Source organism: Mauremys mutica, chromosome 1 (genome assembly GCF_020497125.1).
Source record: "Mauremys mutica isolate MM-2020 ecotype Southern chromosome 1, ASM2049712v1, whole genome shotgun sequence".
In the NCBI taxonomy this organism is placed as follows: Eukaryota; Metazoa; Chordata; order Testudines; family Geoemydidae; genus Mauremys; species Mauremys mutica.
The window spans coordinates 199,987,725-200,013,682 of record NC_059072.1 but is presented as its reverse complement, the minus strand read 5'-3'; the positions used below and the strand labels follow the sequence as shown (position 1 = coordinate 200,013,682).

The window sequence follows — 25,958 nt, the reverse complement described above, 5'->3', positions numbered from 1 at the left end:
AGAGATTAGGGCTGACATTTTCATAGAAGCCTATAGAAGTTAAGTGTCCAGCTCCTATTGAATTTCAACAGAATTTGGGTACCTCCCTTAGGGTCCTTTCAAAATCATAGCTTAGATTTTTCTTTAAACCCAAGATGTTCCAATTTTGTCACTGGAATTCATTCTGGGTGACCAGAGCCCTTTAAAAGTGACCTTGCAAGTGTAACTACTTTGTAAACCATGAATTAGAAGACAAAGTTATTTACAGCTGGTGAGTAAAATTAGGACAGCAGTAAAAAGGTTAGAACAATGACATTTAATGTTACTCCACTTTTTTTCCTACCACAACAATGTGTATTTTCATATACATTATATTTAATAAAATGTACTGATATGGAAATAGGAAGCCACGGGTTTAGTTCTATTTACAGATTTTAATTGAAACATTTTTCTTAACAACATTGAAAAATAGAAACTTAAAGTTCTTTTAATTGTGTTTTCAGCCAGTTAGTGGTAAACAAACACATGCCTTGAAAATTAAACTTCCTCTAAAACTTGGTCAGTTGACAGTTTCTAACTAAAGTGTGTATCTCTGTTTTGTTCAAAAAATACATACGAATGTCTGTCATTTCTGATACAAAATTCTACACTATCGTCAATAAATAAATAATAAAGAGATTTTTTAAAGTATGAAATGTAAACTTCGTTGTCCTTCCAACATACAGGGTTTTGTTTTTCAATTTCTTGAAACATTACAGTGGTCTTGAAGGAAATTATAACACACAGACATTTCCCAGCACAGTTTACACTTACTACCATACTGCATCTAGCTATCCATTATGAAGATATCCTAATTTCCTAATGGAAATCATGACGACTTTTAGTGCTCTCCAGAGAACACCGTCTATACAGGAAAGGTCGGAACTAGTACCAAAACAACATGCAAAGAACATCAAAACCTACCAACAAGCTCCACAAGAACATTAACATGCCAATGAAAGGGTTGACACCTCATTCTGAAATAAAGTCATTACAAAAATACCAGTTTATGCATGATACCTAGGTAATGAACAAAAGGACTCTAAGCAGAACAGTGATGGACTTTACTCTCTTATGGGGCTCTATTGTCCTTGGAAGTCCCAACTCAGAAAAGCAACTGAGCATATCCTTAAAGTACATGGGACTTAAGCACATATGTAAAGTTAGGTTCTTTGCTGAACAGGGAAGGTTTGCTGAATCGGGGCCTACATATGCGTGGGGAGTTACGTGTGTCAATCTCTGCCCTGCCCCCAAGATGACAACAAGACCCCTTTTACTTTGGGGTTACTCACTCTGCACAATCACAAACAAAGATTATTTTTTTTTGGTCACATCTAATGTAGCCAACAAACTCGGAATGAACCTGGTTTGCAATGAACGCCTTTTGTGAGCTACAGTATGCTACTGTCCTGATTTCAAAACCAAGATGTCAAATATGTTTAGGCACAGTACAATTTAATAACCAGTCACCATTGATTGCTTTGCAAACTAGACTCTACAGGGTAAAAATTAGCTTCCTGAGCTAGAGCAGTGATTTCTTGTCACAGCTGGTGACTTGATCATCCATCAGCTTTCATACAATTAAGCAGCAGTAGTAAAGAAGTGGTACAGTACAACATTCTATCTCCTTCACATATTGTTTAAACATTTACAAATCTCCAGGAAATGATGGTACTCTGTTAGGGTGAAATTCACTGCTGTGGAGAGCGCTAGCACTAGGCATGTGCGCTGTTTATGTTTCTTTTAAACCTTATTTTGAGAGTGCAATAATGGTACCTTCTGTGTTTAATATATATATATTTATATATTTAAAAACAACAACATTTCAAATACAACCATAACAATCCTAAAGAAAATCAGAGATCTTCTTACCTGGGAAGTGTTCATTCATGTCATGTTTATACACCACTTTGTGGGGCAATAGGCACACAATTCCTATGGGGAAGTTTACAGAAAGCCTTCAAACATACAATCAGTGCCCTCTTCATTTAAATTAAACATTACAGTAACTGGAGTAAGTGCAACAACCTACATGGTTTGTTCACCTTTCAGCTTGGAGCACAAGTTACAACTATGTTACTTCAGAAACCCTGAAAACTATAATGAAGTTCCAAACAGAGACAGAGATCTGCTCCCAAAACTGGGATTTAATTTTCAGCAAGGATTATCAAGGCACATAGATTTTCCTGTTTGCTTTGATAACCCCCTTGCACATGAAGAACAAGCAGTAGTTTCATATAAAAGGAATAAGGATTTCTAGACAGCTTCTGCAGACACCTATTGCAGTGAACTCAGATTAACGTGAAACATTGGTATTTTCCTCTAAGGTTCATCGAACAATTGCAGATCTAGTCGGACTACGATCTCTCCTGTTGGGACTTCGTGCAGGAGTAGACACTTTGTAACTGGTCCCTTTGAGCCCTGATCTTTCTTAATGTCCGCCACGCGGATTTCAGTTCGGCCCAAAAAGTCTGAAACACAAAAATCAGCATATTCAGAGTGAAATGCATTTTCACTTTCCACTTTATTTTCTGACAAAATGTTACTTCAAAGAAGGCACTAGATTCCATCTGCATTGGGAATATAAGGAGAAAAGATGCCCTCTTTCAACAATAGTTTTATGGCTAATATAGGTAAAGCCTTAAAATCTCTTGAATCTAAAACTGGCTTTTCTAATTTGCTTTTATATTCCATCTACCTGTTTTTTTAATGAATACATTTTAATTAAAAACATCAGGTAAAAGGACAAGAAACAAAAGGGATATTCAATTAAATTAAAAGGTGACAAATTCAAAGCTGACAAGTGAATATTTTTTCACACAATGCATAATTAGACTGTGGAACTCATTGCCACAGGAATCCATTGAGGCCAAGAATTTAGCAAGTTTTTAAAATATTGGACATCTATATCGATATAAAGAATATCCAGCATTATCATGGTTAATGATGATAAACATTTTGGAAGGGATATTAAACCTTGTGCATCCAAGCTTAAGCCTATTTCTAACTACTAGTGATCAGGATGAGATCTAATATTGGGGGACAGATTACTCCACATGTGCCTACTGTGAGTTTCTTATACCTTCCTCTGAAGCATAGGGTACTGGGCATTGTCAAAGACAGGATACGGGACGAGATGGACCACAGGTATGATCCAGTCTGGCAATGTTTGCATTCTTATATTACAATCCAAAAATCATACGTGCAAAACAAAACACCAGAAATGTTAAATCATTGGACTGGATCATCCATATCATTCATGGGATCAGTAATTTCAAGTATGTAACCCTTAAATCACACCAAAAAAAAAAAAAAAAAAAGAAGAAGGAGGCAACAGTTGTGAAAGGGGAGAACATATCATCCAGGTGAAATATTGTTTTAGGGTGAAATCCACCTCAGTTCAGTGAAAAGGGGCCAGCACCAGGACAACGCACCACTTAAGGATATGTCTACACTACAGCGGCACAGCTCCAGCATTGCAGCTGTGCCACTGTAATTCTGTAGCTTTAAACATGCCCTTAGGTAGGCATACACATGCTAGCTTTTGTCTAGCTAGCACAGCTAAACACAGCAGTGAAGAAACAGCAGCCCAGACCCCAGTACGGGTTAAGACTGCGAGTGTGTACCCTAGTGTTCCAGGCCGGCTTGTTCCGTCTGTGCTGAAGCCCGTGGTGCCGTGTCTTCACTGCTATTTTTAGCTGTGCTGTGCTAGCCAGATTAAAGCTGGTCTGGGTACGGGTACTCAACCTGCAATCACAGCTTTAACTGCACTGTAGACATACCCTAAGAGGCAAGTCAGAGCTATAAACTGAGTGCTTCTATGTTGTTAAATGTTTACATAAGCACCCATGTAACTTCTAATAAATGGAAAGGTGGGGAGAAGGGAAAACATCACCAGAAGTGTAGCAGCTTCATACTTACCGTCTGGGGAGAACTGATCCCTCTCAAACACGGTTATGCAGAGTACATCCTGCTCCAGATCTTTGATAAAGAATTGGCAGTTAGAGTTCCATTTAGGGTTGAGAGTGTCCTGCATAGTCTTGGTGATGTGACACTGAGAGCCCATTGTCACCTCACAGTATGGGTTACTCTTTCCTGAAAGGAATAAAGCAGATGCAGGGGTGTGATCACATTTTGATAGGCATGGATTTAATATCCTTCTAAATACCCCCTACCTTCCACTACCATCTAATCAGGAAAAGGCTGCTGGGCTGCCACTACTTTAACAAACAAAGAGCATCTCTGGGGGCCCATCCAGAGCACCCTCAGCGCCTTGTGATTTCAGCACCTTGCGGGATCGAGTCTTGTGTGAGTGACACTAAGAAAGCTTGTAAAAAAATACTTAAATACATGACAACAGCCCAAGTTTCGCTGTCCTGCAAGTAACTGTTTCTGTGAATATTAGGTTAATTAAAACCGCTTCATTTCACAAAATCTACATTTTGGGCCTATATTTTCTTTAGCGTTAGACAGACAGGAACATGCAGGGGAAGCGTCCTTCTTTATAACATGCGCTAGGAAAATCAGTAAGGTCCTTACCATGTGACCTGCAGGGTTTTAGTTCAATGCCTTCCACAATGTTCACCATCAGCCTTCCAATGCCTGTTGCCCTTTGGGAGCGAACTGTGGAGGGATGTGGGGGGGGGGGGGGGAGAATGACAAAATTCATGAGTATGCACCTGGCTTTTGACACTTCCATGAAAGACTACAGGCATCCTATCCCACACTGTACCTAAGTAGGCCTTTTCCCTCTTCTTCTTCTCAGTCTCTATGTAAAGTTCAGAAGCAGCTTTAATTTTCTGAACCCAGGCAGTCCTTCGGAAGGAAAAGACAAAAAGTTACCCCACAGCATTACGATTACTATTTTATTTCTCTCTAGCACTACACAGGATACAAAAACTAGACAGTCCCTGCTCCAGAGCCCTCACAATCTACAGGTCTGGGCCTATACTGGTATATGCTATATTGGAGCCCTGCACCTGTGAGTCAATGCGACTCTGCAGAGGTGTAAAGGTCTATACGTAAGAAGGCTTAAGAGGCAGAATCACAATGGCCAGGACACAGTGGGAAATCAAGAGTTGGGGATAACTTTTCCCTCTCATTCCTCCTGCATTACTACAATAAACTAACTGGGCATTACAAAATCTCTGGGGGCCAGAAGCTCAGCTAGTGTAAATCAGTGTAGCTCTACTGACTTCACTGGTGCTTCGCTGTGTTATGCCAGCTGAAAAACTGGCCTATGGAGTTTTTAGAAGGGCTGTTAAAGAGGAGAAGATGGTGGCTTTGTAAAGCAGGACAGGGAGGTCATTTCACTCATAGGGACTTAGCCTGGAAAAATGCACAGAGAAAAGAGTGGGAAGAAAGAAACAGAGAGAGCATCAAGGCTGGTGTTATGGGCAGAGTTCAGGAGCAGTACCATGATATCTAAGGAAGTCTGTGGTGTAGGCAAATGGGGGCTCCAGGCATGTATCAAGTGTAGATTTTAGCCTTAGGTTTTGCAGTTCTAAATATTTACAAGCAAAGATTAAATTGTTGGCCAAATTCATCAGGTACTGATGCTAATGCAGTATTTCAGTTGCTGTTAATAAAAACCCAAACCTCTAGGTGTCAGTGATGTTAAGTATTAAAACGTTGCTTTCTGCATCATCTGCACAGTGCAAAATCACTCAGCTGGTAGTACCATTCAAACTTGGTAGAAAACATATTCAGAGTGCTGAGATATTGGCTGGCTGCACTAACCGCTCCAATACAGAATATGCAACGGTTGTGACGGATCACTATGTGAAACATGGGGCCTGATCCTCAACTAGTGTAAACTCATGTTGTTCTATTAAAGTCAATACAGCTAGGTCTATTTTCATCCGCTGAGGATCTGGCCCACTCTGTTAATTTACTCTATGGTATGGAAATGGAGATACAGAAAACACCTAGGAGAACTATTGTGATCCAGACGTGGTATGGACTTTTACGAACAATTTTTAAGCCTAGAAATCACAATTCTATATCATGTCATTCCTGTCTGTTCTCCCTCCTAGGAGGTCCCCCTCTGAGTTCCAGGAGTCCCTCGTTTGCCTCCCCCACTTTCTATCCCACTCCCCTTCCTGCAGAGGTCCTGTCCTGTGGCGACAGAGAAAGGATGTGCCCTGCTCCTCTGGAGTCCCACTCACTGCAACTCCATGCATTCACCAGAGCTGGTTGCTAGAGAGTGAGGTCAGGTATCCACTCCTTCCAGGGCCTGAGGGTGACAGCTCCACAACACCCCCTGCTTGGGCTGCTGGGGAGCAACGGATGTTTTACCCAGGTTTATATGCATTAAAATCTTTACAAATGATGCCTTTACAAGCAAGGATCATACTGAGCCTGTACCCAGGGCCACACCACATCGCCTCTTGTATAATTACTGCCCCCATCAGCTTCTGCAGGACTGAGGCTTTCACTTTTTAACAAAAGTTACTTTTCTAGTCCTTAGGTAATGTTACCTACTTGCAAAGACATTTATAAAGATTTTCATGGTGACTGTCGTGTGTACAAGCACATGAACATATACAGCAAAATCTTTACAGTCAGCAGTGAGGAGGCTGCAGTGACTTACCTTTCATTTATGCTTTCTGCACGAAGCGTGTAGACTCTATCAATGTGGGAGATATGGAAGATGGGCTCATCTCCAGAAGGGTCTGTGGGTAATTTTACTAGTACCTCATTTAGAAAAATGGGCTGTGAAATATTAGGCAAAGCTAGAGTAATACAGCACTATATCTGAACACACTGGAATGCTCAACACAATACAGACTGTTTTTGTTGTGCCCCGGATATCCCTTCTAGCCCCCCGCTTTTTAAACTCCCTTCTTCAAAGGGCTTGTGTCTCATTCACCCTTTCTCTTGCCAAAGACAGCTCCCTCCAGATCCTGTGAGTGCTTCTACTTGAGTCAGAGAGTCACAGCGTGTTTCAAAGTTCTCCCTTCCCACAAGCAGCACACTGCCCTCTGCATCACTTCCCTCTTTCTGTAGCTGGGATACTTGAAGTCAGCTAATAGGATGCTCAAAAGCGCCTTCCTTTATACAGATCAAGCTTACAACCTGTCCAGCACCAGCACCACAGGACCGGAGGCCCAACAGTACTTAACAACCTCTTTCTTTCTTATGCAGCAACAGATAGTGCCATTGCCCACATCTCCAAGTGGGGAGCTGCCACCGTCCTGAACTGTTAGAATACCACTAGCTTGGCTACCATAAAAGCGGTACTTACAGTTTTATACATTTTATACTGCAGATTAGACTTGGGGCTGAAGACCTTGTCTGTACCAGAGGAACCAAGAGGCTTTATGATCTGAGTCAGCAGGAGGAAATCATTGAACAGAAAACCATACAGTTCCTTGTTGCTCTTGGCTTTGTAGAGTTTCCCACTGTGCAGAAACTTGCGTGGTCCCAAGCAGTTTGTAACAGAATTAAAGACCAGTTGCTAAGAAAAGAGGAACAACAACAATGCAACGTACAAAATCAAACCATTGAGGCGCCCCTGGAAGAGATCAAATACAGGTTTGAGTTCGGACATTTGCTTCAGCTCTTTTCAAAGGGACGATGGGTAATGCCTCAGTCTCACAGTACGAGCAGCACAAGGCATAGAAAGGTGATAGAAAAATAACTATTAATTTGAGAATAGGTCCATCAATGGCTATTAGCCAGGATGGGCAGGGATGGTGTCTCTAGACTCTGTTTGCCAGAAGCTGGGAATGGGCGACAGGGGATGGATCACTTGATGATCACCTGTTCTATTCATGCCCTCTGGGGCACCTGGCATTGGCCACTGTTGGAAAACAGGACACTGTGCTAAGTGGACCTTTGGTCTGACCCAGTATGGCCGTTTTTATGTTGATCTGGGGCTCTTCAGTATGACTGGGCCAGCACATGATGAGGGCAAGGAAGACAAAAGCACTTGGGCCTCTCTTTGATCTTTCCTGCTGCATACTGGTATCTCTGTGGGGGAGGGAACAAAGCTGATGGCTCTTCCCTTATTGGTGGTTGTAACATGCATGGAGTCAATGGGCCTCCCTATTGGCTGATCCATCTCCACAGTGGCTGTAAGAGTTAGCATGTGTGTGTGTTGGGTAGGGGGCATATGGTTTTGCTCCTGTGTTTGGATTTCACCCTCTAGTTCATACCCAGGGGCTTCTGGATAACCATGGTGCTGCTTCTTTTTGTGCTCATGACGCTTGGTTTAGCGGGTTATCTGCTAGTCAGTGGCTATGGGGAGGAGTTTGGATTAATTGCACATTAGCCACTAACTCTTATAGAAAACAGTTATTCACCTTCTCATAAGTGTTGTTCTTCAAGATGTGTTGCTCATGTCCATTCCAATTAGGTGCGCGCACGCCGTGTGCACAGTTATCGGAAACTTTTCCCTTAGCAGCTCCTGTCGGGTCGGCTGTGGAGCCTCCTGCAGTGGCGCCTTCAGGGCACTCAATATATGACCCCGCTGACCCGACCCCCCTTCAGTTCCTTCTTACTGGTTACTCCGACAGAGGGGAAGGCGGGTGGGTTTGGAATGGATATTAGCAACACATCTCGAAGAACAACAGTTACGAGGTGAGTAACCATTTTTTTTTCTTCGAGTGATTGCTCATATCGATTCTAGTTAGGTGACTCCCAAGTTCCTCCCCGGAGGTGGGGATTGCAGCACCACTCTGCCAAAAGCTGCATCATCTCTGCCATGCTGGATGATGGCATAATGGGAGGTGAACGTATGCACTGAGGACCAAGTTGCTGCCCTGCCGATTTCTTGAATTGGGGCCTGGGCCGGGAACACTGATGATGAGGCTTGTGCCCTTGTGGAATGTGCCTTAATAGCTGGAGCTGGGACCTTGGCCAGCTCGTAACAAGTGTGGATGCAGGCTGTAATCCAGGAAGATATTCTTTGAGATGAGACCGGGAGACCTTCCATCCAGTCTGCCACCGCTACGAACAGCTGGTTTGACTTCCTGAATGGCTTTGTGCACTCAGTGTAGAATGCTAGCACCTGCCGAACATCCAATGAGTGTAGCCTCTGCTCTTGGATACTGTTGTGAAGCTTAGGATAAAAGATGTGTAGAAAAATGTCTTGCCTAGTAAGGAATTGTGACATTGCCTTAGGAAGAAAGGCTGGGTGAGGTCTTAGTTGCATCTTGTTCTTGTGGAAGACTGTGTATGGAGGATCAGAGGTAAGGGCCTTTAACTCCAACACCCTCCTAGCTCATGTGATGGCCACCAGGAAAGCTATCTTCCATGACAAATAGAGAAGGGAGCAAGTCGCCAACGGCTCGAATGGGGTCCCCATTAGTCTGGAGAGGACCAGGTTAAGGTCCCATGCAGGAACAGGCTGTCTAACCTGTGGATGTAGCCATTCCAGACCCTTAAAGAAACATCCTACCATAGGATTAGCAAATAGAGAACGCCCGGACTCTCCCGGATGGAAGGCCAAGATGGCCGCAAGGTGTACCTTGATGGATGACGTTGCGAGGCCTTGTTGGTTGCGATGCATAAGATCCTCCAGCGTGAGTGGTACAGACGCCTGGAGTGGAGGTGTGAGTTGCTGGGCACACCAGCAAGTGAACTTCCTCCACTTGGGTAGATAAGTGACCCTGATGGATGGTTTCCTGCTGCTGAGTAGAACCTCCCTTACCGTCTCTGAGCACAGGAGCTCCATGGGGTTTAACCATGAAGCTTCTAGCCATGAGATGGAGGGACTGGAGGTCAGGTTGGTGAAGGCATCCGTGATCCTGAGTGATCAGATCAGGGTAGATTGGTAACATGATTGGGGTGTCCACTGACAGCTCCAGAAGCGTGGTGTACCAATGTTGATAGGGCCATGCTAGGGCCAGCAGAATTACCTGCGCTTTGTCTCTGCGGATCTTGAGCAGCACCTTGTGCAGGAGTGAGACTGGTGGGAAGGCATACATGAGTCGGTCTCCCCAGGGTAGCAGGAACGTGTTCTGATTCCACCCGAGCTGTGTTTCTGGAAGAAGCAGAACACTGGGCACTTTCTGTTCCTCCAGGTGGCAGAGATCAATCTGGGGAAACCCCCACCTTTGGAAAATGGAATGAAGGACATCCGGACGGATGGACCACTCGTGGTTGCAGAACAATCTGCTGAGGTGATCTGTTAGCTCGTTCTGCACTCCTGGGAGATAGGACGTCTCCAGGTGAATGGAGTGGGCCATGCAGAACTCCCATAGCTGAAGGGCTTTCCGACATAGGGGGGAGGAATGGGCTCCAACCTGCTTGTTGATGTAAAACATGGCAGTGGTGTTGTCTGTCATCACTGCCATGCGCTGGCCTTGCAGCCGAGACTGGAAAGTTTGGCATGCTAGTCACACTGCTCTGAGCTCCCTGATATTGATATGGAGGGAGAGCTCGTCCTGCGACCACAAGCCCTGTGTTCAGAGATCTTCCAGATGCACCCCCCAACCCAGGGCTGACGTGTCCATTACTAGTGACAAGGAGGGCTGTGAGCTGTTGAAGGGGACACCTTCGCATACCATCTGAGGGTTGAACCACCAATGTAGGGACTCCAGTATATGTCTTAGCACCCGTCACTACCGAGACCAGCCTGTCATGTCCTGGGCAGTATACCAACGTGAGTCACACTTGAAGGGGCCTTAGCCTCAGTCTGGCATGCTGGACCACGTAAGTGCAGGCTGCCATGTGGCCAAGGAGACTCAGGCATCCCCTTGTGGTGGTGGTTGGGTACCACCTGAGGCTTTGGATAATGTCTATCATGGCTTGGAATCGGATCTCTGTCGGGAACGCCCTTGCCTGTACCGAGTCCAGCACTGCTCCAATGAACTCTATTCTTTGGGTCGGTGATAAGGTTGAATTGTTCACGTTGAGGAGGAGTCCCAACCTCTTGAAAGTGGCTCTGACCATGCGGATCTGAGATTCCACTTGCTCCCTGGTATGCCTCCTGAGCAGCCAGTCATCTAGGTATGGGGATACCTGTACCTGCCTCCTCTGGAGGCAGGCTGCTACAACTGGCATGCACTTGGTGAACACTTGGGGGGGGGCTTTTAACAAACCAAAGGGGAGGACCGTGAACTGATAGTGTTTGTGGTTGACTACAAACCACAGAAATCTTCTGTGCGCAGGCCAAATGGCTATGTGAAAGCACGCTATGTGAAAGTCGACAGCAGCGTTACCAGTCTTCCGGATCCAAGGACGGGATAACAGAGCTCAAGGAGACCATGCGGAACTTCAACTTTACCATGAACTGGTTGAGCACTCGCAGGTCTAAAATGGTTCTGAGACCCCCACTTTGACTTGGGGATTAGGAAATAGGGGGAGTAGAATCCCTTGCTCCTTAGCTCCCGAGGAATCTCCTCCACTGCCCCTGTGGAGAGGAGCGACTGCACCTCCTGGATAAGAAGTTGCTCGTGAGAAGGGTCCCTGAAGAGGAATGGGGAAGGGTGGTGGGAGGGAGGGAAGGAAGGAGCAGAATGGGAGAGAATATCCCACTTCTACTGAGCGAAGAACCCAGTGGTCTGATGTTATTTGGGACCAAGCACAGTAGAAGTGGGACAGATGGGCCAGAAAACCGGTAAGGATCTGGTGGAGAGACAGGTGGACCGTCCTCAGTCGCATCTTCAAAAGGCCTGTTTAGAGCCTGATGAAGGTTTGGACTGGCCTTGGCCTTGCCCCGAAGCGAGGTTGGAAGGCTTGCGCCTGCCATTCCTGCCCCTTCGTCTATAGAAATACTGCCTCGGCCAAGGAGAATATGGATGCTGTTGTTGTGGTTGGGACTTGAAGTGCTTGCGTTGGGTGGCCGGCATGTGTATTCCCAATTACTTCGTGGTCGCCCTCGAGTCTTTCAAGTTGTGCAGCATGGAGTCTGTCTGCTTGGAGAACAGCCCCGTGCCCTCAAAGGGAAGGTCCTGCAGGGTTTGCTTCACTTCCGGGGGTAGCCCAGACGCCTGAAGCCATGAGGCCCTCCTCATGGCTATGCCTGAGGAGAGGGTATGGGTGGCCGATTCCGCAGAGTCTAGGGACGCCCGCAGCGAGGTCTGCACCACCACCTTCCCTTCCTTGAAAATGGTGGAGAATTTGGCTCTAGAGTCCATAGGGATCAGCTCTTTAAACTTCAACATGGAGGCCCATGAGTCGAAGTTATATTTGCTGAGGATAGCTTGCTGGTTAGCTATCCTCAGCTGAAGGCTCCCAATGGCATAGACCTTCCTATCAAAAAGGTCCATCCTTTTTGCCTCCTTAGATTTGGAGGCCAGCCCTTGCTGACCCTGCCGCTCTTTCTTGTTAACCGCCGACACGACCAGAGAGCATGGCTGCGGGTGTGAGAGCAGATATTCATAGCCCTTGGAAGAGACAAATTATTTGCATTCCACACCTGGGGCGGTTGGCAGAATTGAGGCTGGGGTCTGCCACAGAGTCTTGATGTTGCTCTGAATTGTCTTGATTAATGGCAGAGCTACCTGCGATGGATCTTCAGGAGTAAGAATGTCTATCACGGGGTTCTTAGCATCGACCACTTCCTCTGCTTGCAGCCCTATGTTGCGGGCAATCTGCCTCAGAAGGTCCTGATGCGCCCTGTGGTCAAGGGCCTGAAGTGGAAGCCCTGCCACAGCCTCTTCAGGGGATGAAGACAAGGTGACCAGAGGAGAGGAACCGGGTCCTCCTGTCCCTCTGGCTCCCTGAACTCCTCTTGGTCAGTGCCTGCCCCTGTGGCGGTTACAGTCAAGGTGCCTGTAGCCTGACCCTGCAGCTGGTCCTGTGCCGGAGTCACCTCGGCAGCGGCCTGAGCCTGAGGGGGCAGATAGGTCAGGGTGGCCTCAGATCTCCGAGGTGTAGACCTGTCCCTGGCAGAGTGAGGTGGTCGGTGTTCTGAGGTCAACCCCATGAAAGGGAGCCCTGGGCCTGATGGGAAGCCCAGGGAGTCCAAAAGGGCCATTGTGCTGGGAGCTGCCACTGCAGCTGCCAGGTTGGCTGCGTCTCCCTTTGCTGCCTCTTGGACCTATGCCAACTGTGCCGGGAATAATACGAGTCACTGTCAGAGTCCAAGGAAGTGGATCCTGATTGTGATGACCAAGGTGGTGCTGAAGGGCCATGCACAGGAGACTGGTGTTGAGCGGATGAGATGGGGGACCGGTGCCGGGTCAACCTCGCCAGAGACCAATGCCAGGAATTCAGCATCGGAGACTGGTGCCGAGTATCCAGGGATAGCTCAGTGGTTTGAGCATTGGACTGCTAAACCCAGGGTTGTGAGTTCAATCCTTGAGGGGGCCACTTAGGGATCTGGGGCAAAAATTGGTTCTGCTAGTGAAGGCAGGGGGCTGGACTCGATGACCTTTCAAGGTCCCTTCCAGTTCTAGGAGATTGGTATATCTCCTATTATTATTATATATTAATGATTGAGGATGAGGGCCCGGTGCTGTGGGTGGGTGCCGGTCTGCTCTCAGAGCCGGGGATCGGTACAGGTTCACCCTCGGTGCTGGAGAGGGGGAGCGTTGTGCCGGTGCCAGAGATACCGTTACGGAGCTCAGTGCCGGGAAGTGGTACCGCAATGATAGTGACTGGGAGCGATGCCACGGATGGTGCCGAGCTGGGGACTGTGATCACCGCATCATAGCTGGCTTGCCTCTAAACAGTACTGGACATATCGGAACTGCAGGCTTGTCCCTCAGAATTGGGGGCTGTGAAGCCATCATTTCGATTAAGTGTCTGGCAACTTCAAAAGTGTCCTGGGTGGGGGGTGGCTCTAACTCCTCCACCTGACACTACCCTTGCAGAGAGTCACTGCGCACCATACCCAATGGTCCCCTCCACGGCACCAAGGTCAATGGCACTGACTCGTGTTATTTTGGCACCGAGTCCATTCCGGGGTGCGCCTGTGCATCCCCTGACGGTCCCTTTCGGTCTTCCTATGCCGCTTGTGGGGCACTGGCGAAGTCGAGTGGTGCCGGGCCACTGCTCCTGGCTGCGGTGCCGGGGAGCACGGGTGTACTAGAGTCCTTCCTCAGCACCATGTCATGTACTGATGCCGGAGCACTCCATACGGACACGCTTGGTGCCGGGTCCTGATGGTCCGAAGCACGCTGGGGATGCAGATCGGATTCCATGAGAAGTTGCTGATGCGGAAATCTCCCGCCTTTTTAGTTCTTGGACGAAAAGCCCTGCAAATTTTGCACCTCTCAGTCTGGTGCACCTTCCCCAGATACTTTAAGCAAGAGTCGTGGGGGTCACTAATAGGCATAGGCTTGTTGCAAGCAACACAGGGCTTAAAGCAGCATGCCCCAGAGCCCAAGGAGGGGTTAGGGATTGGGGAGAGATCCTGCTCCCAAACCTTACTATCTAAACTATTTACTATGTAAACTAAAATGGGTAACTAGAACAATTAACTAGGGAGAAACGCTAAGGAAAGTCCTTGCTGAGCAAGTGAACACTGTTCAACAGCCATCATGGATGGTAAGAAGGAACTGAAGGGGGGTTGGGTCAGCAAGGTCATATATTGAGCGCCATGAAGGCGCCACTCCAGGAGGATCCACAGCTGACCCAATGGGAGCTGGTAAGGGAAAACTTTCTGACAACCGTGCATGCGGCACGTGCACACCTAATTGGAAATGGTATGAGCAATCACTCAAAGAAGTAGTTCCGTTTCAGTTTTTCCTTTTGGTAATGTGTAACTGTTAGGCCTATTTGCACATGTTGGCATTCTGGTGTCTCAGGGTCCACCCACCCCACGGGATCAGATGTTATGTAGAGTGACTCCTTCCTCAGATTAGAAACGAGCCAATCTTTAGGAAGCGATGAAGACATGACTGTGGGAGGGCCCAATTTCTCAGCGCAAAAGGTGGGGTGCTTTCACCTTGATATTTGTCAGCAACTGGCTAGCTGGTCTTTTGGGTGTGCCAGGGCAGGACCGTGGGGCTAGGGGAGCAGAAGGACACTCCTTCCCTGCTCTCATTTGCCGTTGGGCAATAGTTCTGCTTATTAAAACTGTGACCAACTGCACCACTTTTCTTAACTTGGCCCGTGAGTCTTTCCACTGTGACGGCAGAAAAACAACATCATGCGGCTCCCCATTTATTGCCCTCAATGAGCTGAAATACATCTTTTCAGTTCATAAGAGATGATTTTTCAAATTGCCAGGACTGTAAACTCAATGTGGAGTTTGAAAATCAAGCTATATTCTCTCCACCTCCTCTACGCTGACCAGGACTAGGGGTGCCACAACCAGAACTTTAAAAAAAGTTACTATTTTTATAGGACCTACAAAATCAAAATATTTTATCATGACATCATTGAAGAGACTTTAGCATGACACCTGTAAAGTATCAGTTGGTGATGGACAAGACAAAGTGATTCCTCTCTGCAAAGTTTATAAATAGGTTTGGTCAAAAAAAATTAATTTTCAAAGCTTAGATGAAGTTTTATCACAAAAGATGCTTGCTATTTTTCAACCAGCTCGATTTATAAAGCAATAGAGAATAGTGTAGTAGTTCTTCATAATGGAAGGACATATATACTGTATATTCAAGATAGCAGTATTACTATTGTGAAGTACTATATAAATTGAAGTTGCAGTTGAACAAAAATGGCAATAGTTAAATATGGCACCATTCCAAATACAGGAGACAAAAGCAATGCTTGCCAAATAGAAGAAAACAAAAAATCAATAGTGAAATGGATAGTTTGCATGAACGTAAGAGATGCCCCCTGGAGGGGGAAAAAAAGAAAAAAGAGACGATAAGAAAGATTAAATAATGACAATATTCTTTTCATCTTTGGATGCAATGACATGTTCAAATCATTGTTTCGTCTTGGTTTGTGAGTAAACATGAAACACGACCATGCTATGTACATCAATATGTGTTACAATGTTTACCTCAGACAGGCCTTCACATTGAACGTGAGCCTGTATCCATTCCAGCCTGTCTGAATTTTCCTTCTCACGCACCCCTTCATTTACTTGGGAACACAATTCTTCCGCTTTCTCCAGAGCATGCTTCAAGTGACTGTGATCAGGGTGATTTTCAGGAGTGTTTTCTATTATCTATAGGTAAGTAAAACAGCTTAGTTTCTTTTGTTACCGTTGGCTGTAAACCCACCCATCTTGTCAGCTCTGCATTTTATTTTATTTTTTATTTTTTTTAGAACTGGTCAAAATTTTCCAAATGTTAATGTTTTGGTTATATTTTTTTCTCAAAAGTTCAAATTTCAGTGAAAAAAACTGTTATTCGTTTTGTTTTTACAAAGAAATCATCCCATTTTGGCCAATTCTATTGCTAAATCTTTTAGCAAAATGCTTCATGAAGGCTGCTGACTGGGTGCCCAACTCTGAGGGCAGCATCACTGCCAACAGCAGCGCAGAAGTGAGGGTGGCATGGTATGGAGAAGTCCTCACTTTTGGGGGGGCCATAGCGGCCTTACAAGTGGGCGACATGAGCAACCGCCCAGGGCACCATGGGTGGGTGGGAGATTTTCTGTGTTCATACCCATCCCAACCCCTCAGCCAGCCCAAAGCCAATTTAAGTCCCAAGCTCCAGGGGCCCAGAATGGAGGAGGGGCAGGGCGTTGGGCACCCTGGCTGAGGGTTCCTACCATATGCTGGGCTCCAACTGCTGGTCCTGGCTGGGCTGCTGAGGGACGGGACTTCCTCTTACCCTGCAAGGGCCTCTTCTGGGGTGGGATCAGACCCACCTCCAGGAACCTCCCCCAGCTGAAGGAAGCCCATCTCTGAAGGCAGCACCGCCACCAGCAGCAGTGCAGAACTAAGGGTGGTGAGGTATGGTATTGTCACCCTCATTTCTGCGCTGTTGCTGGCTGCAGCGCTTTCTTCAGAGCTGGGTGTCCATCCAGCATCCACCGCTTTCCAGCTGCCCAGCTCTGAAAGCAGCATAGAAGTAAAGGTGGCAATACCACAAACTCCCTACAATAGCCTTGCAACCCCCCAGAACCCTCTTTTGGGTTGAGATCCCCAGTTTGAGAAATGCTGGTTTCCCCCTTGAAATCTGTATAGCAGATATCATGGTCCGTGACACATTTTTCATGACCATGAATTTGGTAGGGCCCTAGAGCTGTATGTTCTGTTGTGACGGAGTGGTTGAGGCTCAGAAGCCCTCTGTTGGAGGCCTCAGGGTCCTGCCACACCCCATCCCAGAGAGGAGCAGATGAGAAATCCCAGTATGGTTGTGGGGAAGCAGCCAATGAGACAGGCTGCATGGAGCAGCCTATCAGGGCCATATAAAAGGAACTGCAGAACAGAGCAACAGTCAGTTGCTGCCTGGAGCTGGAGGAGAGAAGATCATGTTCCTGGCTGGCTAAAAGAGCAGCAGGACAGATCAGTGTGGGCAGGGACCAGGGGAACTAAGAAGGAGCTCCTGGCTGGCTGCTGGGACTGAGTAAGGACTGAGCCCGGGGAGCACCACGGGAAGGTAGTGTCTCTAGGGAGGAAGCCCTGGGGGTACGGCCCAATCCAGGGCTGGGACTGCTTAAAGACTGAGCCCAGGGAGGGCTAGAGAGACACCAATCGAGGGGTACTGAGATAGGCCCCTGGTGCACTGTATACCCCAGAAGGGGTCTGTTCTAATTCGCATACAGACAGTGTGAGAGACTCGGCTGGAGGGCTGAATCACTGAAAAGCCACCTGAGAAACAACCGACAGGGGTCACCAGAACTGAAAGACTGCAGACACACCTGACCAGAAGGGGGCACTCACGAGAGGTGGATGACACCCCATTACATCTGGTCATATACAGAGGAGGATTCAGGGCTGATGAAGGAATCTGACTTTTCAGACCAAATTCAGGCCCGGTATAATGTCCCTCTCCTAGATAAGTCTTGGGCCAAATTCAGTAGTAATGGTAATGGTGATGTGAGTTAGACATCAGATGAAAGTTGGACAGAAAATGGATGCAAGTTGTAAAGTAATATAACTTGCACAAATCTGGCTTCAATGGCTGTGCAAAATGAATAACTGACAAGCCCCCGGAGAGGGGGAAAGCAGGAAAAGCAGCTAGCAGGAGAGTGTAAGACAACTCAGTCCCTCCCCACTCCTTTACTGTATACCCACCACCCACCTTTTGCTGCTAAACCCTTCCATTCCCTGGCATATAAATTACTCTCCTCCATTCATTATGCCAGTGTAAATACAGAATAACTCCACTGCAGTCAGCCGAGTTACTCATGATTTATCCCAGTGTAACTGAAATACAAATTTGGCCCATATTCCCCATACCAGATGTGTCTAGCCTCTTGAGAATAGCAAGAATAGACATACATAGGGAAACTTAACTACAAATAAGCTACAAGCCAAGGGGCACTCTAAATACATTCCAGTATGTTAAAAAAAAACGTACATTTTTAATTATTAGCGGGTATCTCGTTACCCTTTGCATAGGCTTTAGCAGAAAGCTTGACAGTGGCATTCCTTTACAGCGAGGATCCATTGCTAACCTCTGAAATAGGAAAGGTAAGATGTTGTTAACCAGCTTGTTTATGACAGTGGAAGACAAATTCCTGAAAAAAGGTAAAAGATAAAATGGTAAGTCAATAAATGCGTCACATAAACCTGTTCTCAGTCAGAACAAGAAGTACGACAAACAAATTCAGAGCAATAGAATTTCTCATATTTTTAAAAAATAGGGTAGAGTACGTCAGAGATGAGAGCAGTTTTATGATCCCTAAATATCTATATTCTCGGACTGTGTAAACATTCTGATTGAAGTAAGCTTCCTTATTATGGGACAGGGCTTATGAATGATGACATTATTTATGAATGGGTTTGAATGGAAATCATTACAACATTATCTCCTATGTCATCATGTTGACTACAAAAAGACATTTCCACTATTTCTTTCTTCAAAAGAAAAAAGTGACATATACACTGAAAATTATGTAGATGTCCTCCAAATGTAACCTGAGAAGTTTGACAGCTCAGTAAATAAAGCAGATTTTTCACAGATATTATATATTGAAAAGATTTACTAGATAATACAGTTCATGCCCCTGCCAAAGCACCCTTGTCCCCTACAGAACATTTTCTAGTGCTTTGCCAATTCCCTTTTAAAAATACTCAAGCAATGGGGCTTTCACCTTTTCCCTCAGCAGACGACTGCACAGCCCAATACATTGCACTGTCAGGACATTTCCCCTGGTATTTAATCTATATTTCCTCTTTTTTTACTGTAACTCCATTACTCTTAGTCAGATCCCCAGGAATCACACTGAATAATAATTCATCATGCAGTACTTGGAGTTTCACTCTCCAAATATGTATAGATAGTCTGTGGCCTGGTCTACACTAAAAAGTTAGGTCAACCCAGCTACATCACTCAGGGATGTGAAAAATCCACCCCACCCCCACCCCAAGTGACATAGTTAAGCCAACCTTGTCCTTGTGCAGAAAGCGCTAGCTACCGCCTCTTGGGGAGGTGGATTACCTGCAGCACTCAGGCTGTGCCACTGTAGCGTTTCAAGTGTAGACAAGCCCTTATTACATTCTTCTTTCCGCTGTCTCTTAGCCATCTATTCATATGCATTTCCTGACAGTGAATTCCATAAGCTGTAGAATACTCTTCCACGGAAGTGGTGGAAGCCCCATCTCTCTTGACATTTAAAAATAGACTGGACTAAACACTAGAAAAGTTCAAGTGGGAATAATCCTACCTTACCAGGGAGATGGGCTGGATGTCCCACTGTAATAAGCCTTTTTTACCCCAGAGGTAGCAAGGTCTGATGGACAGGACGCTAGACGGAATCAAGAGGCCAGAGTTCTGCCTATGAGCTGCTGTGTGACCTTGAGCAAAACACTATTTTTCTTTGCCTTTTTTTCTCCTGCCATCCTTTGTCAATCTTCCATTCATGGCAGTGACTGTTTCTTACTATGTATTTCTACAGCGTCTAGCATATTGGGGCCTTGATTTTAGCAGGGCCTCTTGGTGCTACTGTAATACTACTGCCACTTTAATAATTAATAATAATAAAAACTTCATCTTCTATGATGTTCTGACCAAATCTTGTTCCCCAGTGAACATTCAGGCTTAAAGATTCTTCACTTGTCCACAGCATAGCACTGTTTTGTAATCAGCAAAATGATTAGATGCAGTTCAGAGGTAAGAAATTCACAATGGTTATTTTGTCTCTTACTTTAACAAACTCCTTGAACTCTGGGACTTCATCTGTTTTCTGCTGGATTAATGCTGCCCCATTGAGCTGGCAGCTACAGAACCGGATGTAAGGTTGCATGTGTGGTAGCTGTGCGGTCAGTATGTCGCCAATCATTTTCACTGGCATCCTCTCCCCAGACATCTTTTTACGAACACGCAGTGCTCTAGACACAAAGAAAAAGATGCTAGGCATGTTGTGTGTGTACCTGGACCAATAATGGATTGTCACTGACCCCTGAAATAAACTAGCTGATAGTATATTTTTACAATATGGAATAAATCCTGTGCTGGTCTTCTGCTGTTCTGTAACCCTCTTCATTTAAAAAATGAACTATTATATAGGACTCTCAACCACCAGTCTGGTTTCCTTCTTGTGGTCACCAAACTGCTGTTCAAAATTAACTTGAGGCAAATTCAATTGAGAATTAATATTTTTTAAAAAAGCAATGCAATTTCCTTGTTTTGCTAAGCTACGAGACCACACGCTCTAAAACACACAGTTCTGTTCAAAGCATTTTCTTCCCTTCAGCATATCAGCAAAAATGCAGGAAAGTGGTATGGTTTAATGCCTGAAAGAAATCACACATAAAGCCAGATCCTCCACTGGTGTGAACTGGCATACAGCCATTGAAGTCAAAGGAGCTAAGCTGATTTACACCAGCTAAGAATTTGGCCAAAATGGCTTAAATATTAAATAAAGACCACTATTTTAAATGACTTGGACAACAATATTTTAGCATCTTAGAGGTGTATCAAAAAGGAAACATATCCAGAAGGAGAAAGTCTGGCATAATATCAATAAATCTAAAGTTTGTATCAATCATATAAAAGGTAGGATAGTTGAATTTGGGATATATGTCTTTGCATCCAAAGGCCTCTTCTGAGACTAAGTACTTCAAGAGTTTATATACTGTAATTTTAATATTTATCTGGATTAAACTTTAGTCCATGCACAGTATATGGAGTACGTATACAAGAAGCAATGCAAGTTGCTTCAGACAACATAGAAATAGTGCACATTAACTGGATTTAGATTGATTTCCAGGTTTGTCACTTAGGAGGAGAGTAATGTTAATATACTAGCATTACATTATACTGCATGCAAAACAAACTCATCATCCTGAATTGAATAGTTGCCAAGAGATCCTTGGATGCAGAATTGGACCATAACCACTCACTACCATCAGCAACCTCTGAGCAGTGGACCAAGTGAGAAATAAGAAGGATGTTAGATTTAAATGAAACTGCCATTTTTTATTGCCAGTATTTACATGAATATTTATGAATCTCAACAAGGGTGAAAAGTGGCCAGGTGTACCAGCAAACAGATTTTCTCGATGAAAATAGTGATGTCCCGATTCTGCAAAGTAGTTAAGCATGTGCTTAAGTCCATCCTTATTTAGCACATCACTTAAGCATGTGCTTAAAGTAAAGTATAAGCTTAGGTGTTTGCTGAATTTGAGCCTAAAGCTGAAAATCTCCCTTTGTGGGCTAAAATGAATTATTTTTCACAAATTTGCTCCAGAAGAATTTTTCTTCTTTTGCACAGAACTTTTACCATTTTCACAGCAAAACAGATTTATTTATTTAGGCAGTAAAATGACACTTTTCAACCTATGAATATGCATAAACTACTTGATTTTCTCAAAAAGGAATTCCAAGCCATAATATTATATTATATTCTTTGCAACCTGCTGCTGTTTTCACTGGTAGCAAATACGATTTTCACACAGTTAAATAATTAGGAGGGGATGGGAAAGGTCCATTATTTTATTGTTGATAAATATAGAAAAGCAACTTACTTCAGTAGTTTGATATTGCACATAATCAGCTCCTTCCAATTAACAAAAATCATAGCGACCTCTTTTTCTGTTAGCAGCTCAGACTCCATCAGTGGTTTCTGGAAGATCTACAGATGCAGAAAATGAAGCAATTTAGAAAGTGTACTGTTAAATCAATTAAAAGTGACAAAGCTTCTTGTTCATAATCTCCATGTAGAGGGCTGCATACTTAATAATAATACAACATTTAATTTTCATTAGAACAGATTTCAAACATACTGTCGGCCTTAGAGCTCCATAATGTTTCCAGATAAGATGTTCGTGAACAGTGTATCACTTCACAAGGCATAATCTAAATTTGCATCAGTGATGTTAATTATAAGATGGCTTATTTCTGTTTTAACCTTGGGCATTTCCTTATACTAGTGGTCCCTTGCAAAATATCTCAGTAATAAATTACATAGAAGTCTACTTTGGCCTCTACTCTACAGATGCCCGATTTATTACTGATTACAGCTGGAATTTTTTTTTCCTGGCAAATAGAAAATTCACCAAAAAAAATCATTTTGGGGAGAACCAAAACTATTCATGGATTTGTACTGAATTCAGCAAATAGTTTCAGCCAAAAGAAAAAAAAAACTAAAAAAACCCCATAAATATAAAAACATTTAAATTTCATTTCAAAATGAAATGTCTATTTGAATCAACCTGAATGAAATTATTTCAGTTTTTCATTTTGGTAAGAAAAATTAACTGATTTTATTTCCCAGTTTTTTTGATGCAGTCACAGAACTGAATAAATAATTATTCACTGATTTATTTTATTTATCTAACCACACATCAGGTTTGCATATCTTGACCATTTTGGCAAAGAAGCACTCTCCCTCAGTTAAGAGGCTCACCTTAGATGTCTATCTGGCTTCCATTTTCCCTGCATGAAAGATGCACATAATAACTATTAAGAAACTGAATTTAGGCACAGAAAAGCAGATAACTAAGTGCCACTGTGGCTGTAGAATCTCTGCGCAATGAGTTAAACCTCTAAGTCTTAAGAGAATATACATGAGAAATAAACTTTTAGAATCAGGAGTGAAAAGACTGTACTAAAACAAAAGGTTTAAATGATGATGTCTCAGTGCTGGTAACAAGAGACTCACATGCTCATGAATACTAAAAACTCAAGTCAGATTATTCCTAGCAAGTCAGACAAGGCAGGAATTTTCAAACAAAAAATGACAACTTTGTATGATTAAGTTACTAGTCACTATTTTTTAAAAACGGGGGACTACAGTTAGGCTCCCAGATCCATGTTTAGGCATAGAAATAAGTGACCTGCTCTTCAAACGTGCTGAGCAACCAACAGTTCCCACTGAGGCGAGTATGAGGTGCTCTGTAGTCAGCACTTTTGAAAATCAAGCCACTGTTTCTGTGCCTGAATGTGGATTTAGGAGCTTACTTTTCAGCTCTCCCTTTTGCAAACCTGGCCATTCTTCTTACCTCTGTGACTAACTGCAGGTCATTTACATAGTTCTCTTCTGTTACGATCAGTTCGTGGATGTATCCCTGCCTTTTCCTTTCAGTAGGCGTCAACATGTCCAGGAGGTGTAAGTCAGCACACCCTGGAAAACACAAAGGAGACAGAGAATTTAGTGAGGACTATTTGGAAATAGATTAAAACTGTGATATTTCAGCTAATGCTTCACTAACAATAACAGCCACCTGTTCATTTAATTTATCATTTTCTCAGCACGTAACAGCACAAAATTGAAAATGTTTCATCTTTATTTGCTTAAAAAATCAAAAGGCTTGAGTTGCCTCTAAAGCAAGGCTCAATAAAAAAATAAATAAATAAAATCAGTCCTACTATTTATTTGTTCATCAACTCCATTGTCTTGAACCTAACAATTAATACAACAAATGAATGAAAGACTGGCTAAAAACAAAAGCCTACAGTCTGAGGATGACTGAACTAAAGCTTTGGTGAACATTAAGATAGAGCAGGTTTAAAGGACAGGGAGGCTAGAGCATCCACGTGGATCTTAACTGCTATGATATGGGAATACAATAAATACAATAGCGGTGAGAAGTATTCTCTCAAATAGCCATACACCCCAAGAGTCAACCCTCAGAGTTAGTACCGTTGAGAAGAGGCTCCATTTTAGGCTATGTCTACACTAGAGACCTTACAGTGGCACAGCTGTACCCCTGCAGCTGCCCTGGTGTAAGGTCTTCCATTCAGCCACACTATGCCAGTGGGAGAGAGCTTTCCCATCGGCAAAATTAAACCACCCTCAATAAGCAGCAGTAGCTATGTCAGCAGGAGAGTATCTCCCACCAACATAGCATTGTCCACACTGGCACTTCTGTCAGTGTAACTTATGTCAGTCAGGGGGGTGCTTTTTTCACACCCCTGTACCACAAAAGTGTTACCAACAAAAGTGGTAGCGCAGACAAAGCCTTACTCTGTTATTCTTTTCAAAGTGGACATTCTATCCAGTAGTGTTCTATTTTATTTAATTTCCGCACTTTTCTTTTCAAAACTGACTTTAGGGATCTCATCCAAAGTCTACTGAGGTCAGTGGAGTGTGTCTGTGTGTGTGGGGGGGTGTCTTTCCATTTATAATAGAATACAAATGAAATACATTTAAAAACAAAAAATTGAAACATTCTAGGCCACAAATGTCAAATGGAAGGTTTCAATGTATTAAAATGCTTGGGTTTGAGTTATCAAAATTGACCTGTTCCCTTGGGAAGTTTCGATTTTGACAAAATGGCATTTTCTGACAGAAGAACTTGCTATTGCAAACTTTTTCATGGATTTTAGAATGATCAAGGCTTTTTATTTATTTATGTATTTGTTCACCAGCATCACCAATGATACCAACATACTTAGCCCAGACTTTGAGGAGAGTATTGTTTTAGGTAAGGTGTTCTCATATTTTTCATAGTGTGAACCACCTCTCCTCCTATTCTCAATCACATCACTTCCTTGTGGCAACTATAGAAATTGCTTCCATATAAACTTAATACTAGGAGAGTATTTACTATATTTTTAGCTTTTTAAATGCAATTTAGTAGCTGGAAACAAAGAAAATTCAGCCCCCGTCACCAGCCAGGTTTCTATGGATCACTATTAAGTAGTCCATGAACCACAGTTTCGGAACCTCTGCTTTAGCTGACTCGTGCTCTCTCTGTTGGCTGATTAACAGCAGAGCACACTTGTGAGTTCTATATAAACAGTTTTTTAAATATTTACTGGAGTGGTAGATTTGAAAAACAAAAATTAGATATGAACCGTCAACGGGGCATCCTGTAGGACTGTAGTAACTTTAAAGTAGATCATTTTGGGGACCTAAACACATTGAAAATAGTCTTTTAAGATATTGCATATTGTAGTTTTTTAAATGAGATTCTTTAAACTTTTGTTGATAAAATGAGAAGGTAACACTGAGAATAATCAATGAACTCACGCACTGGCCTACTGACAAAATATTAGAAACTCTTGGAGTTGTTCAAAAACCAAAAGCTTCAATCCTGCTTTATAAATGGCTTCTTTCAGAGCAATTTTCCAGTACATATAGTACAACACAGGTCTAGTAACCACTTTAGTTTTCTTACTGAGTTGCCAGCCTCAGCAAATACAAACACTGTACCTAAGTGTGTTGTTTTGTTTTCTTAAGACTGGAGAGGTTTTCTCTTCAAATATGCTGATAACCTTGGTTTGAAGTATTATTCCAATCACTAAAGTTTTATCTGAAACATTTAAAATCTCAAAAAGGAACATTTTTTCAAATAGCTTGACAGATTGCCAATGGGAACTTTAAATAGGTCACTTGAACTTCAACAATTAGTCTCCTTTTGAACATTTAATATTTGGGGGGAAAAAACCTGATTTCAATCAGAGTAGCATAAGTGGAAAGGACTTTTCCAATAGAGAGACTTTTTTTAGGTGCAAAAAGGTTAGGAACTTTCTCCTTGACATAAAAAACAAACAATGTTTGGGTTCCTTTTGAAA

The 25,958-nt window shown here is 43.8% G+C and overlaps 1 protein-coding gene across 1 annotated transcript in view; it reads right to left on the bottom strand.

The window, feature by feature from the left end:
• Window positions 1–341: 341 nt before the first annotated feature.
• The window catches only part of ITSN1 (intersectin 1), a 195,930-nt gene continuing 170,313 nt past the window's right edge, over window positions 342–25,958 (bottom strand). Inside the window, exons 29-39 of the mRNA XM_045002377.1 lie at window positions 23,441–23,562; window positions 21,965–22,071; window positions 20,143–20,326; window positions 18,354–18,452; window positions 15,881–16,048; window positions 7,265–7,477; window positions 6,611–6,732; window positions 4,751–4,833; window positions 4,558–4,641; window positions 3,940–4,113; window positions 342–2,489 (exon numbers count right to left, since the gene is read on the bottom strand). Coding sequence (XP_044858312.1) covers window positions 2,341–2,489; window positions 3,940–4,113; window positions 4,558–4,641; window positions 4,751–4,833; window positions 6,611–6,732; window positions 7,265–7,477; window positions 15,881–16,048; window positions 18,354–18,452; window positions 20,143–20,326; window positions 21,965–22,071; window positions 23,441–23,562 — 1,505 coding nt within the window. The 3' untranslated portion in view covers window positions 342–2,340. The remainder of the gene's footprint in view (window positions 2,490–3,939; window positions 4,114–4,557; window positions 4,642–4,750; window positions 4,834–6,610; window positions 6,733–7,264; window positions 7,478–15,880; window positions 16,049–18,353; window positions 18,453–20,142; window positions 20,327–21,964; window positions 22,072–23,440; window positions 23,563–25,958) is intronic.